Source organism: Chanodichthys erythropterus, chromosome 7 (assembly GCF_024489055.1).
Source record: "Chanodichthys erythropterus isolate Z2021 chromosome 7, ASM2448905v1, whole genome shotgun sequence".
Lineage (NCBI taxonomy): Eukaryota > Metazoa > Chordata > Actinopteri > Cypriniformes > Xenocyprididae > Chanodichthys > Chanodichthys erythropterus.
The window spans coordinates 22,479,918-22,492,778 of NC_090227.1; the positions used below are offsets into that span (position 1 = coordinate 22,479,918).

Genomic DNA, 12,861 nt, shown 5'->3' on the forward strand with positions numbered 1-12,861 from the left:
TGAGCCATCGGATTTCAACTAAAATATCTTAATTTGTGTTCCGAAGATGAACGAAGGTCTTACAGGTGTAGAATTACATGAGGGTGAGTAATAAATGACATAATTTTCATTTTTGGGTGACCTAACCCTTTAAAGGGATAACAAAAATGAAAATTCGATAATCATTTACTCGCCCTCAAGTCGTTCCAAACCTGTATTAATATTTTGAACAATGATGGTAGCCAAACAGTTGATGGGCCCCATTGACTTCCATAGTATGGGAAAAAAAATATACTATGGTAGTCGGTGGGGCCCATCAACTGTTTGGAATATCTTCTTTTGTGTTCAGCAGATGAAAAAAAAAAAAAAAAAATCATACAGGTTTGGAACAACTTGAGGTTGAGTAAATAATGACAGAATTTTCATTTTTGAGTGAACTATCCATTTAAAGGTGCCCTAGAACTTTTTTAAAAGATGTAATATAAGTCTAAGGTGTCCCCTGAATGTGTCTGTGAAGTTTCAGCTCAAAATACCCCATAGATTTTTTTTAATTCATTTTTTTAACTGCCTATTTTGGGGCATAATTAGAAATGAGCCGATTCAGGGTGTGTGGCCCTTTAATTCTCGTGCTCCACGCCCCAAGAGCTCGCGCTTGCCTTAAACACCATAAAAAAAGTTCAAACAGCTAATATAACCCTCAAAATGGATCTTTACAAAGTGTTCGTCATGCAGCATGTCTAATCGCGTAAGTATAGTATTTATTTGGATGTTTACATTTGATTCTGAATGAGTTTGATAGTGTTCCGTGGCTATCGGCTAACATTACACACTGTTGGAGAGATTTATAAAGAATGAAGTTGTGTTTATGAATTATACAGACGAAAATAATGACAGCTCTTGTCTCTGTGAATACAGTAAGAAACGATGGTAACTTTAACCACAATTAACAGTACATTAGCAACATGCTAACAAAACATTTAGAAAGACAATTTACAAATATCACTAAAAATATCATGATATCATGGATCATGTCAGTTATTATTGCTCCATCTGCCATTTTTCGCTGAACTCTTGTTATTTAACTATGCCGAGGCAAATTCAATTTTTGTATCTAGGGCACCTATAAAGTTTCTCTATTTTTGACAACAACACCTTGATAACAGACTAACCATTAAACTATATCTTAGTTAGCCTTAGGATGAATGGTATGCCATTTCAGCAGTACTCAAAGCTGTTGTGCCTCAATGACACACTAACTGTCAACCAAGAACAGAAAAACATGGCTGATTTAATTACAGGTGCTCTGTTTTCTAACTCACAAAAACACACTGCCCTGCAGTCCTTCTGTAACTTGACTCTGTTGTATGTGTGAATATGGAGCACTGGATCATGGGAATCTTGTTGTCTCTCTATAACAGGAGCTCTGTGAAGACCCGCACTTGTTTGTAAATGGAATTAGTGCCCATGATCTGCACCAGGGGCAGCTGGGAAACTGCTGGTTCGTGGCAGCGTGTTCCAGTCTGGCCTCCAGAGAAGCACTGTGGCAGAAGGTGAGTTCATGTTATTATTGTTCCCATACCAATATAGTTACCAATGATAAGTTCTGCCTAAAAACAGTAGTAACCAATCTTTGTATCTCTTAACTTGACATGGTGTCTTAAAATGTAGTGAGAAATTTAAAAAAATGTACAGTGTCAGCAATGCCAAAGTCACAGATTTGATTCCCCGAGAATGCATGAACTGATAAAATATATATCTTGAATATAATGTTCCAAGTTCCTTTGGATAAAAGCATCTGCTAAATGCATATAAATTTGGTTACCGTGCATGGTTACCTTGGTAAGTTTTTAAAGGATTTAAACAACCTGCTCTGTAATCAGCGATATCAGCGGTCCACCTCCTTATCATTAGTTTGGTTAATGAATAGGTTAAATGTCCATAAAAGTTAATATTCCAGAATGAGTACACCCAGAACCAAGATATACTAGTAAGAAGATGTGTGAAAGATCACAAGTTATATAGAGTCTATGCCAGTGCTCGAAGTGGGCCAGTGCTCTAACCGCCCTCAACATCTGCGATTTCAAATAAGGGGGTTTAACTCTGGAGTACCGGCACTTATATTCCATTTCAAACACTTCAGTCTAGACTGGCACATTTACACCATATTTTCACTGTGTACTAGCTGATCATCATTGCTTGACCCCTTAGGGTTCATTTTCATTGCCTGCAAAATATTAGATATTTTACACTTGAGTTGTATTTTATCTGTCCATGGTGTGTCGTCACCATCACCACTGTATCTGACTTGGTTCGCAGACCAATATTATGTAGCTTAATGAGAAGCAACTTGTTTGAAGGTCTGAAAGTCTGGGTTTCCAGGAAGTTGCATTCACACCGACTTTATCATAAGTGCAAGATTTTATAATTTTTAGCTTAGAGCTGTTTATATTCTTGGACTGCTCTGTGTGTGTATATACAGTATGTATAAACACAGATCAGGAATAACATTATGACCACTGACATGTGAAGTGAATAACAGTGATTATTTCTTCATCATGGCACCTGTTAGTGGGTGGGATATATTAGACAGCAACTCAGCAAGTGAACATTTTGTCCTCAAATTTGATGTGTTAGAAGCAGGAAAAATGGGCTAGCATAAGGATTTGAGTGAGTTTGACAAGGGCCAAATTGTGATAGATAGACAACTGGGTCACATCTCCAAAACTCCAGCTCTTGTGGGTTTTTCCTAATCTGCAGTGGTCAGTATCTATAAAAGTGGTCCAAGGAAGGAACAGTGGTGAACCGGCGACAGGGTTATGGGCGGACAAGGCTCATTGATGCACGTGGGGAGCGAAGGCTGGCCCGTGTGGTCCGATTCAACAGATGAGGAGTCAGAGTTTAAATTTTACTGAAGAATAGTTTGCAGTTTCGTCAGCTGAAGTCAGCTTCAGGTCTCACAAGGAGTTTGTAGGCCGCTCTGTGCACATTCACATTTCCATAACAATTATACTCTTAACAGAGTCTACTAACTATGTCGTTACTTCAGGTTGAATGATTCTGATTGGTTAAGAAAAATAAACAAATTTGGTAATCTTCCACACATGAACAGATAGTCAGAGGTGTATCTCCATTCGTCAGGATCTTGATGAGGGGACTCTGGATTTAGGTACTGGATGGCCATTTGGGTTCATGACATGGCGTCTGCTGGTCTCAAGCAGGTCTCAGAGTGCCAGTTTTCCACCAGTACAAGGGACCTGCACAGAACTCTTGGCGCACATACACAGATACACATGATTCGCAGCTTGGTCAAGGTTGAAGTTGATCTGAGCAGGAAACTTTCCCAAAACATACTGATAACATGTTCTTTTCTCTCAGTGAGAGGTACAGACAATATTAAAAATTATTTCTAGTGTTTGAAAAGGAAAATAAATGCTTTAACATATGTTGAAGAAGTTATTCAAATAATTTAACAGAAAGATAACTGTTAACTTAGAAGATATATATTGAAGAGGCAGTGGATTCTCCTTCACTCTTTTCAGGGTTTTCTTGTTGCTGTTTTGTTTACACTGGTGTGGCAACTCTTAGGATAAGCTCATCATTTCCCACAGAATGTGACCTTTCCTCATTACACACTGTCTACAGTGTACCTGTAATCCTTACAAATTGAGCCATGGGATGTGCTTACTGAGAAAATGATGCGTTATTAAGACGAGTCTTGTTTAGATTGAATGAGATTGCGTTGATGGCTTGTGACTAATTGGAGACTTGGGGTTATCACCTTGCTCTATTTTAATTTGTGTCCACACATGATGCACAATCGTGGACAAACATCAGATCCCATGAGAGGACTTGTTTGTTTCCATGTGTTACAGTTTTCCAAATCTGAATGCTTGGAAATAGTTTTTTTTAAAGCACTTCCGTTCACTCATGAGCTTACATTCGTACGTCATCCATCTGTGTCTCTCCACGTAATTCTCATTAAAGAGCCTCGCGGGACGTCCTGCCTGTCGCTGTCACACTGCAGCGCCTGCAGTAATGCACCTTACACGGCTACACACCGCTGCGCAGTACGCTGAGCATTAGATCTCCCACTGTGTTGTGCGTTCTGTCTGTACTAGATATGTTGTTCTCTCCTGAGGTCTAATTACTGTCCGCTAACTCTTCCTGCGGTCCCCCTGAAGAGCCCCATCAGACACACACTCATAGATCTCGTCTGGCCACACACTCATGCCTAGTGAGCTGCCTACCTAGGCAGTATTTAAAGGTGCTAAAGCTGCTCTTAAAGTTGTGCAGTTACTTTGTTGCAATTTAAGTTCTCTTTTTTGATCATATTCTAATGCAACATCACATCCGTGCTTAGTAGAGAAAACAATCCCAGAAAACAAGCTCGATTGAAAAAAAAAAAAAAAAAATGTAATTAAATAAAAATTAAAATCGTTGACTTTTTGCTTGATACTTTTTCAGTAGCAGTGTTATTTTATTATTAAATATATTAAAATTAATTTTATTATTTTTATATTTTCAGCTTTCATTTTAATTTTAGTTAAAATCTTTGTTGATTTTTATATATATATATATATATGTTTTTTTTTATTTATTTTTTTTTATGTCCGTTGTAGTTTTATTTTACTTTGTTTTTATTTATTTACAAATAGGATTATGCTTCAACTTATGCTTATATGCTTATTCCAGTTAGTTGCCAAGGCAACATTTCTAATTTTTCATGTTTTCAGATTTATTTCATTAACAGTTTTTTTATAGTTTTAGTTAGCAAAAAAAACCTGTTTAATACCGCATGAAATATCAATAAAATGGTGTTATTAAAATGGTTTGTGTTTGCTATGTATTTTTATTCTTCTTAGAGGGTTGCACTGATATCTTAGTAAAATGCAAAATCAAAACCCTATTGGAATCAATTGGGATTTGATTCTCTTTTGATTCACGTAAGGTAGGCTTCTTTTGTGGCTTTCTTTTAAGATTTTTGCCAAAATTTTGCCAATCACACATACTCATCACAGTGCAGGCAATCCTAGAATGTAATTATATACTTCAAAAATACAGATTATACAATTATTTGGAACAGAGCTATAGACGTTTATTCCTGGGGAAAAGTTTTCAAAGATTATATGAGAAATTAGTACTTTACATTTATTGACTGCTTAGTTGACTTATTTCATAGCAAACAGAGACCATTTTGGTAGTTCTATGTGTGAGAATCGTACTTCTGACTCAATATTTTTAAATTATCTAGTTCACAAATTGAACTGAACTAGTTAGATCACTGTATACTTTCAGTTATGTCTCATAAAATGTCAACAGATGTATAACGGAAACACTTGATGACGTAAAAGAACTGAAGAATTGGCTTGTTGTACCAGTTCAATGAAACAAATGTTAAAAAGAACCAGTTTATGGAAGTGAGTCAGACTTCCTAGAACTAATGTGTGGCATTTGCCTAAAGGCTGGGTACATTCATTGATTGCCGATATTAATCCCATTATGTCGTGGATAGAGAGGGACACTGGTCCAGTCAGATGCCTTCATATTGACAAAACATTGACATACAGAAACAGAATGATTGACAGCGCAATTTATTTTACTGTAGATTCGCTCTATAAGCATCATAATGGCAGTGGATTACATAAGTACCAGACAAAATCTTCCAGCAATATCTTTATGCATGTGTATAACAAACAATCTTCCTACAAAATGTTGCTTTTTTCTGGACGGAATGTTAAATGAAACCATCATAAAGTTCAGGAAACAATATAGGACTAGAGCTAAAGTTTTTATTAACACAAAGAGCTTTTGTTGATTGGTGAAAGAAAGCGGATTTGACTGACCATCACAGAGAGCATCTAACCTGTCTGAGGTTTTAGGATACAGCGATTCGATCTGTCACTTGTTTTTGTTGAAGGTCAAAGAGCAAGAGATTTTGTCCTTCGTCGCTCCCTCCTTGAAGGCGAATAGGAAATACATCACTTTCCGCACCTTCGCCAGCTCGGCTATCCTTTCTCCGAACTCCTGGATGTCCGCCTCCAGGCATTTGATGGGCGAATCCTCTGGATCTCCGGCGTTCCTCCAGAACTGGCCGATGGGCTCCAGCAGCTGCCTGGTCATCAGGTTGGTCAGGTCGGGCGTCCAGAGCTGGCAGATGCCGGTGACGGTGAAACGGCCCGTTCCTTGCAGGTTCACGTTCCATTGGGAGAAGGTCAGCTCCTGCTCGCTGAAGTCCAGACGGTAGACGGACTCGTGCGGCAGGAGCAGCCTCTCGCCGTCCTGCCTCTTCTGGCCCCTCTGCTGCAGCGACTGCACCCTCAAACGCATCACCTCCGTCAGCTGCAGGTCCTCGGTGAAAGTCAGCTCCATTTCCGAACCCATGACCGGATCGCCTTCAAGTTGAGGAAGGATTCGTCTACTTGTGGCTTGTGTCTGTGTGCGACTGAATAAACTCTCTCCTCTTTCAACCTTCACTTTCCATTACTCTACCCCCACCCCTCTGCCTCTGTGGCCCCACGGGCAAAAAGCCTCATTTAGTTGGGGACTTTATTGATTCTGCCACACATGCTCTGAGCCTCTGGATGAGTTTTGGGAGCAGGAGGAGGAGCAAACCAACCTGAGATTCACTGTTAGTGTTTGACGTGTTGCAGCACTAGGCAACAGATGCTTGCTGCCGTTTAAAAACTTTAAGGATTTTTTATTGTTTTTGGTTTTTGATCATTTATATATACATCTGATTAACAACATTTATTTACAATTAACCCCACATTGTCATTAACATAATGCATCTGGACATTTGACTTCTTTTTTTTTTTTTTTTGTATTATTATTTTCATTAGATTGTCATATATCAAAAATCCAAATATAGTAAATACATTTTTTTAATCGGCATGAATGCAGTATAACAAATACTATGAGATATAATAGTATTTTATATTAATAGTATTTTATTATTGTATTAGTATTGTTTTATTGATAATAGTGTTTTATTATTCTTTATTTACTGTATCATATTATTATTTTTGTTGTTGATTATTATAGAATGAGATGAGTTTTTAGTAATTGCATGAAAAAAAAATGCCTAAAATGTACAAAAAGAGGTCTTAGGTGTCCTTAAAATCAGTTTTATTGTTAACTAAAAGTAAAACTTTTACATTTTGTTTTCTGTAATTGAAATAAGGCTGAAATAAAATAAATATTAGATGAAAAACTACTTAAAATTACTTAAAAACTAAAATGAAAATTTAAATTCCAAATATTAATAAATACTAAAATAATAATAATAATTGTAATATTGTAATAAATAAAATAACAGCACTTAAAATAGGGTTAATTTTTAGTAAAACAATTATTTAAGCAAAAAAATATATTTCTTTTGATTTGGAGTGAAATATGACCTGGGCATATTCTATCATTTGATTCACCCATAAGCTCCTATAATTCCATGAATTTCAGGTTTTTATTCACCATATTTTTCAGGTCTGGCAGTGTTAGGTTAGTTGACTCCAGTATTTTTTATTATTTTTTTTATAGGTTATTCCAGATTGGAAGGACCAGGAATGGGACAAGGATAAACCAGAGAGCTATGCTGGGATTTTTCACTTTCGGTTCTGGCGTTTTGGGGAATGGGTAGACGTCGTCATTGATGACCGACTGCCAACCGCAAACGGGCAGCTCATCTACTGCCACTCCAACGACAGTAATGAGTTCTGGAGTGCTCTGGTGGAGAAGGCCTATTCAAAGCAAGTACCACAACCAAAATAAACAGAAAGAAAACTGTCTTATTGAATGAAACTAGCATATATTTTGAGGGTTATTTCAGATAAATGTTTCTTGAGCATATTAGAATGATGTCCTTCACTGAACTGGTTCATTTATCTGATCCCTCATCAGGTTATGTGGATGTTATGAGGCTTTGGATGGTGGAAACACAGCTGATGCTCTGGTGGATTTCACTGGCGGTGTATCTGAGCCCGTGGATCTGCTGGAAGGGAAGTTTAACCAGGAGGAGGAGGCCCGTCATCAGCTGTTTGAGCGGGTTCTGAAAGTCCACGACAGAGGAGGCCTGATCAGCTGCTCCATTAGAGTGAGTTAGTTTAAAGGTGCCGAAGAACATGTTTTCAAAAGATGTAATATAAGTCTTAAGTGTCCCCTGAATGTGTCTGTGAAGTTTGTTCAAAATACCCCATAGTTTTTTTTTTTTTAAATTTTTTTTTTAACTGCCTATCATTATAAATGCACCGATTCAAGGTACGCTGCCCCTTTAAATCTCGTGCTCCATGCCCCAAGAGCTCGCGCTTGCCTTAAACACCATTAACAAAGTTCACACAGCTAATATAACCCTCAAAATGGATCTTTACAAAGTGTTTGTCATGCAGCATGTCTAATCGCGTGAGTACAGTATTTATTTGGATGTTTACATTTGATTCTGAATGAGTTTGATAGTGCTCCATTGCTAAAGCTAACATTACACACTGTTGGAGAGATTTATAAAGAATGAAGTTGTGTTTATGAATTATACAGACTGCAAGTGTTTAAAAAATGAAAATAACGACAGTCTTGTCTCCGTGAATACAGTAAGAAACGATGGTAACTTTAACCACATTTAACAGTACATTAGCAACATGCTAACGAAACATTTAGAAAGACAATTTACAAATATCACTAAAAATATCATGATATCAATGATCATGTCAGTTATTATCGCTCTATCTGGCATTTTTTGCTATTGTTCTTGTTTGCTTACCTAGTCTGATGATTCAGCTGTGCAGCTCCAGACGTAAATACTGGCTGCCCTTGTGTAATGCATTGAACATGGGCTGGCATATGCAAATATTGGGGTCGTACATATTAATGATCCAGACTGTTACGTAACAGTCAGTGTTATGTTGAGATTCGCCTGTTCCTCGGAGGTCTTTTAAACTAATGAGATGTATATAAGAAGGAAACAATGGAGTTTGAGACTCACTGTATGTCATTTCCACATACTGAACTCTTGTTATTCAACTATGCCGAGGTAAATTCAATTTTTGAATCTAAGGCACCTTTAATATCAAGTGACATGCAATAGGAAATGTGATGAACAAAAGCATAAACATTTTTATTGCAGTAATCGTATTGGATTTAAGGCAGTCAATGTAACGTGTTAATTAGATTAATTAATTACGGTAAAAAATAACGTGTTTAAAATTATTAACGCACTTGCCCCGCCCCAGACCCACGTAGGTCATCTGACATTTCATACAGTTGATTGATGATGAATGTGATGCAGGGCAACAACTCACTGTGTGATGAAGCCTATAGGATGACGTTGGAATGACCTTAAAATTCAAGATATGGGGGCAAAAACTGTCCCCTGTTGAGGTTTTGTCTCATATTTACACCATATGATATAGTGAAGCTATATCACACGAGTGCCATTTTTGTCTGAATTGCACAAGTGCAAATGCGATACTGATTTTATACAACAGTTCAATAAATAACAAGTTAATATTGTGTTATTTTAGACACAATACTGTCTGTTTTTGCTCAATTTTGCTAACAAAAATATAAAGACAACACACAGTAGTGTTTCATTTCGGAATCTACGTTTTGAACGAACCAAGTGAACAAATGATTCAACGAAACATTTACTTCACTCCTGAATGAATTAGCCATTTGAATGAATCGAATGAATGAATGAATGAATGAATCAAGGACTTAATCATTAATACATTTACCTCCACCTACTGGTAGTTTTTAAGTTTCTTATTTAGAGTATAATTTAAAAGTAATTTCATATTTCCATATTAATTAACAAAATAAATAAAATTAAAAAATTAAAAATATAGTTCACCTAAAAATGAAAATTCAGTCATCATTTACTCAACCTCATGGTCCAAAAGTTTGTGTAATAATTTCTATGTTGAATCAAATAAATATTTCTTTCTGAAGCTACTTTTTGTAATGTCTATTTGATGCTTTGCACAATAATGGCTTTATCTTTGGTGGTAATTTCTCAGCCAAATTTGATGATTAATTAATCTCTACATCATGTAATTTAAATAGATTACAAATTTTAATTTCTTGACAGCCCTAATTGGAATATGCATAATGTGTTGTACAAAATAAATAAATTTCAAAATAGTGTGTATTTTATTAGGTATTCTGATGTAATGTCCTGCCCCATAGACGTCCATTAAATGTACAGTACTTAGTATTAGTTTTTTCAAAATGTATTGGAAAAAGTTTACATTTTCTGTGGTAATCAACAGCATGCCACAGATACTATGCATAGAGTTGAATTTTCATTCAAAGCTGAATTATATGTATGTGAAGTATGTAACAGCGAATCAAGACTTCAGAATCAACTCATTGTGTTTAATGCAATAAGAAATGTGATGAACACAACTTTCATGTCGCCCGGTCTCATGTTGTCATACTGTTTTCATTCTCTTTTCCGTAGGCGACTACTCAGGCGGACATGGAAGCCCGTTTAGACTGCGGCCTGGTCAAAGGTCACGCGTACGCTGTAACTGATGTACGTAAGGTACGTCTGGGCACAGGCCTGCTGTCATTCTTCAAATCAGAGAAGCTCTCCATGATCCGTATGAGGAACCCTTGGGGCCAGAAAGAGTGGAATGGAGCTTGGAGTGACAGGTATGTGAACATCTGCAAGCTGTTAGTGTTACTGTCGAGTGTGTGGTTTATCGTTAAAGCAAACGGTTCACATTTAAACATGTCTCCAGCATCCAGAATTAATTTGCACAACTACAGAAGACTAAATTAATTACCGTGTTTTCTGCATTTGAACTGTCAACGTTGTTTGTGCAATAGGAAAGGGAACTTGGCCTTATTTTAAGCTGGAATTTTCCCTGGCCGTCCCTGATGTAAATAGTTTGATTTAAGGCTAGAGACACCAGAAGCACTTCAAATGATCATATAAACAAATTTCCCAGTTGGTAGACGGCATTTGCCTAATACTAACATTTCCTAAACAATTAGGAAGAGAAATAATTTAGATCAAAACATGCTTCATAAATAAAATATGAATAAAGTATAAACATTATTGTACATAATGCATGAGGCAACCATGTAAAAAAGAAAAAGGAAGCTATGGAAAAACAGGAAATGTGCTGACACAGAGACGCTTTGTTTGAAACCAAAGATTGTGAGTTTTTTAATCGCTATGTGTATTTGTGTGCTCATGCTGCCTCCTACTGGAGGACAAACTGAACATCAGGTGTCATATTTCAGCATTGTAAAGGTGCATTAAATCATTCTTTGTTCATGCTAATACAGCAGTTGTCTTTGAGTTTATGCTGACCATGTTCACATTGCAAGGTTTTGGGATTTAAATGTGAGAGTGAATGACCTAAATCAGGGGTCTTCAACCAAAAACCATTGGTGCTGGGACCTAATAACATGCATTTAAAGGGTTAGTTCACACAAAAATTAAATTTCTGTCATTAATTACTCACCCTCATGTCGTTCCAAACCCTTAAGACCTTCGTTCATCTTCGGAACATCTGATGTTGTTGAGTAAAGTCGTTATTTTTTTGCTTTTGCACACAAAAAGTATTCTTGTCGCTTTATGACATTAAGGTTGAACCACTGCAGTCACATTGACCATTTTAGTTAGAAAATGTTTTTACTGCTTTTCTGGACCTTGAATGACAGAAATTTCATTTTTGGGTCAACTAAACCTTTAAACCTTCATATTAATGTATTTACATTTTTATCATGCTTACATTGCCAATCCGTTAAAAAATTATATTTTAATGTAGTACAGAGTCATACATTTTTACATTTAATTCATACTTTTTAGTGGCCACTTTGTACCAATTCATTCCCTTGTTTTGATTTAACTAAAACAAAGGAATGAATTATTACAATGTGGCTACAATTGACTTGAACAAGGGAACAAATTTATAAAATTAAGGAATTCTTAATTCCTTGCCACTATTTTTTTTTTTTCTTTTTTTTCCCCACCAAATTAATCTGGGATCAAACAATAAATGGGGGCAAAATTAAACTTTCATAATGCAAAAGCAAACATTTTCAGTTACCAGAGCCACTGGTGAAATGCGCCATTAGCAGGCATATTTGTCAGTTGGTTTATTATTATTCTTTTTTTACAGTGGAAATTGAATTGCGCACTATTATGTTGTTTCTGAATCCATCTCTGTGTGTCTGTAGCTCAGAGGAGTGGAAGAAAGTCAGTAAGAGTGAGCGAGAGCGGTTGGGTGTGACCGTGGAGGATGATGGCGAGTTCTGGTGAGATTCATATCTGGACTGGTTTTGCTGTGTTTCACCAACTTCAACTCTATCTGTGACATGGTGTCATTTACCACAGAAAATAATTTAGCATCTTTCAGCTTGTCAGTAGAGCATTAAAAAGGATTTAAAAGCAGAAGCGTAAAGCTTGTATTTTGTTAAAGCATTTACACTAATTCTTCAGTGCAAAAATGATCCTCCTTTTCTGGCACATGAAAGTTACTGGGTTTACATGGTCATGACAGGAGCACTGAAAAAAAATAGTGAAATTGTTAGTAAATTTAACAAATATTTACAAAGAAATGGTAACGTTAAATTAAATGTGAAATTTTGATGTAGAAAGACTGAAATATTTTCTTTTAAAATTTACTCAATTTACAACTTTCAAAAATATATTCTAAAATATACATCTTTTTACACATAAGTTAATTTTATTACATTAGTTATATTTGAACATGCGTAATGTTTTGTGAATAAACACAACAATGTGTATTTTATTGTTTATTCTGTTGTAATATCCTATTTAATGTATTTATTGATTCATTCATTTAATAAATTTTTATTTCCAAAATAGGCGTCAAGTTGATATTTTCTGTGATAATCAACAGCATGCCACAGGTGCTGTAC

General features: G+C 36.1%; 2 protein-coding genes across 2 annotated transcripts in view; one reads left to right on the forward strand and one right to left on the reverse strand.

Moving 5' to 3' along the window:
* Window positions 1–12,861, forward strand: part of capn5a (calpain 5a) — a 29,901-nt gene that overhangs the window by 10,371 nt on the left and 6,669 nt on the right. The window contains exons 3-7 of the mRNA XM_067389895.1: window positions 1,398–1,529; window positions 7,513–7,721; window positions 7,873–8,065; window positions 10,424–10,617; window positions 12,157–12,234. Of these exons, the coding sequence (XP_067245996.1) occupies window positions 1,398–1,529; window positions 7,513–7,721; window positions 7,873–8,065; window positions 10,424–10,617; window positions 12,157–12,234 (806 nt within the window). The remainder of the gene's footprint in view (window positions 1–1,397; window positions 1,530–7,512; window positions 7,722–7,872; window positions 8,066–10,423; window positions 10,618–12,156; window positions 12,235–12,861) is intronic.
* Window positions 5,878–6,360, reverse strand: ompa (olfactory marker protein a). The gene has a single exon (XM_067389905.1). It carries the CDS (start codon window positions 6,358–6,360, stop codon window positions 5,878–5,880), a length of 483 nt encoding a protein of 160 aa, XP_067246006.1.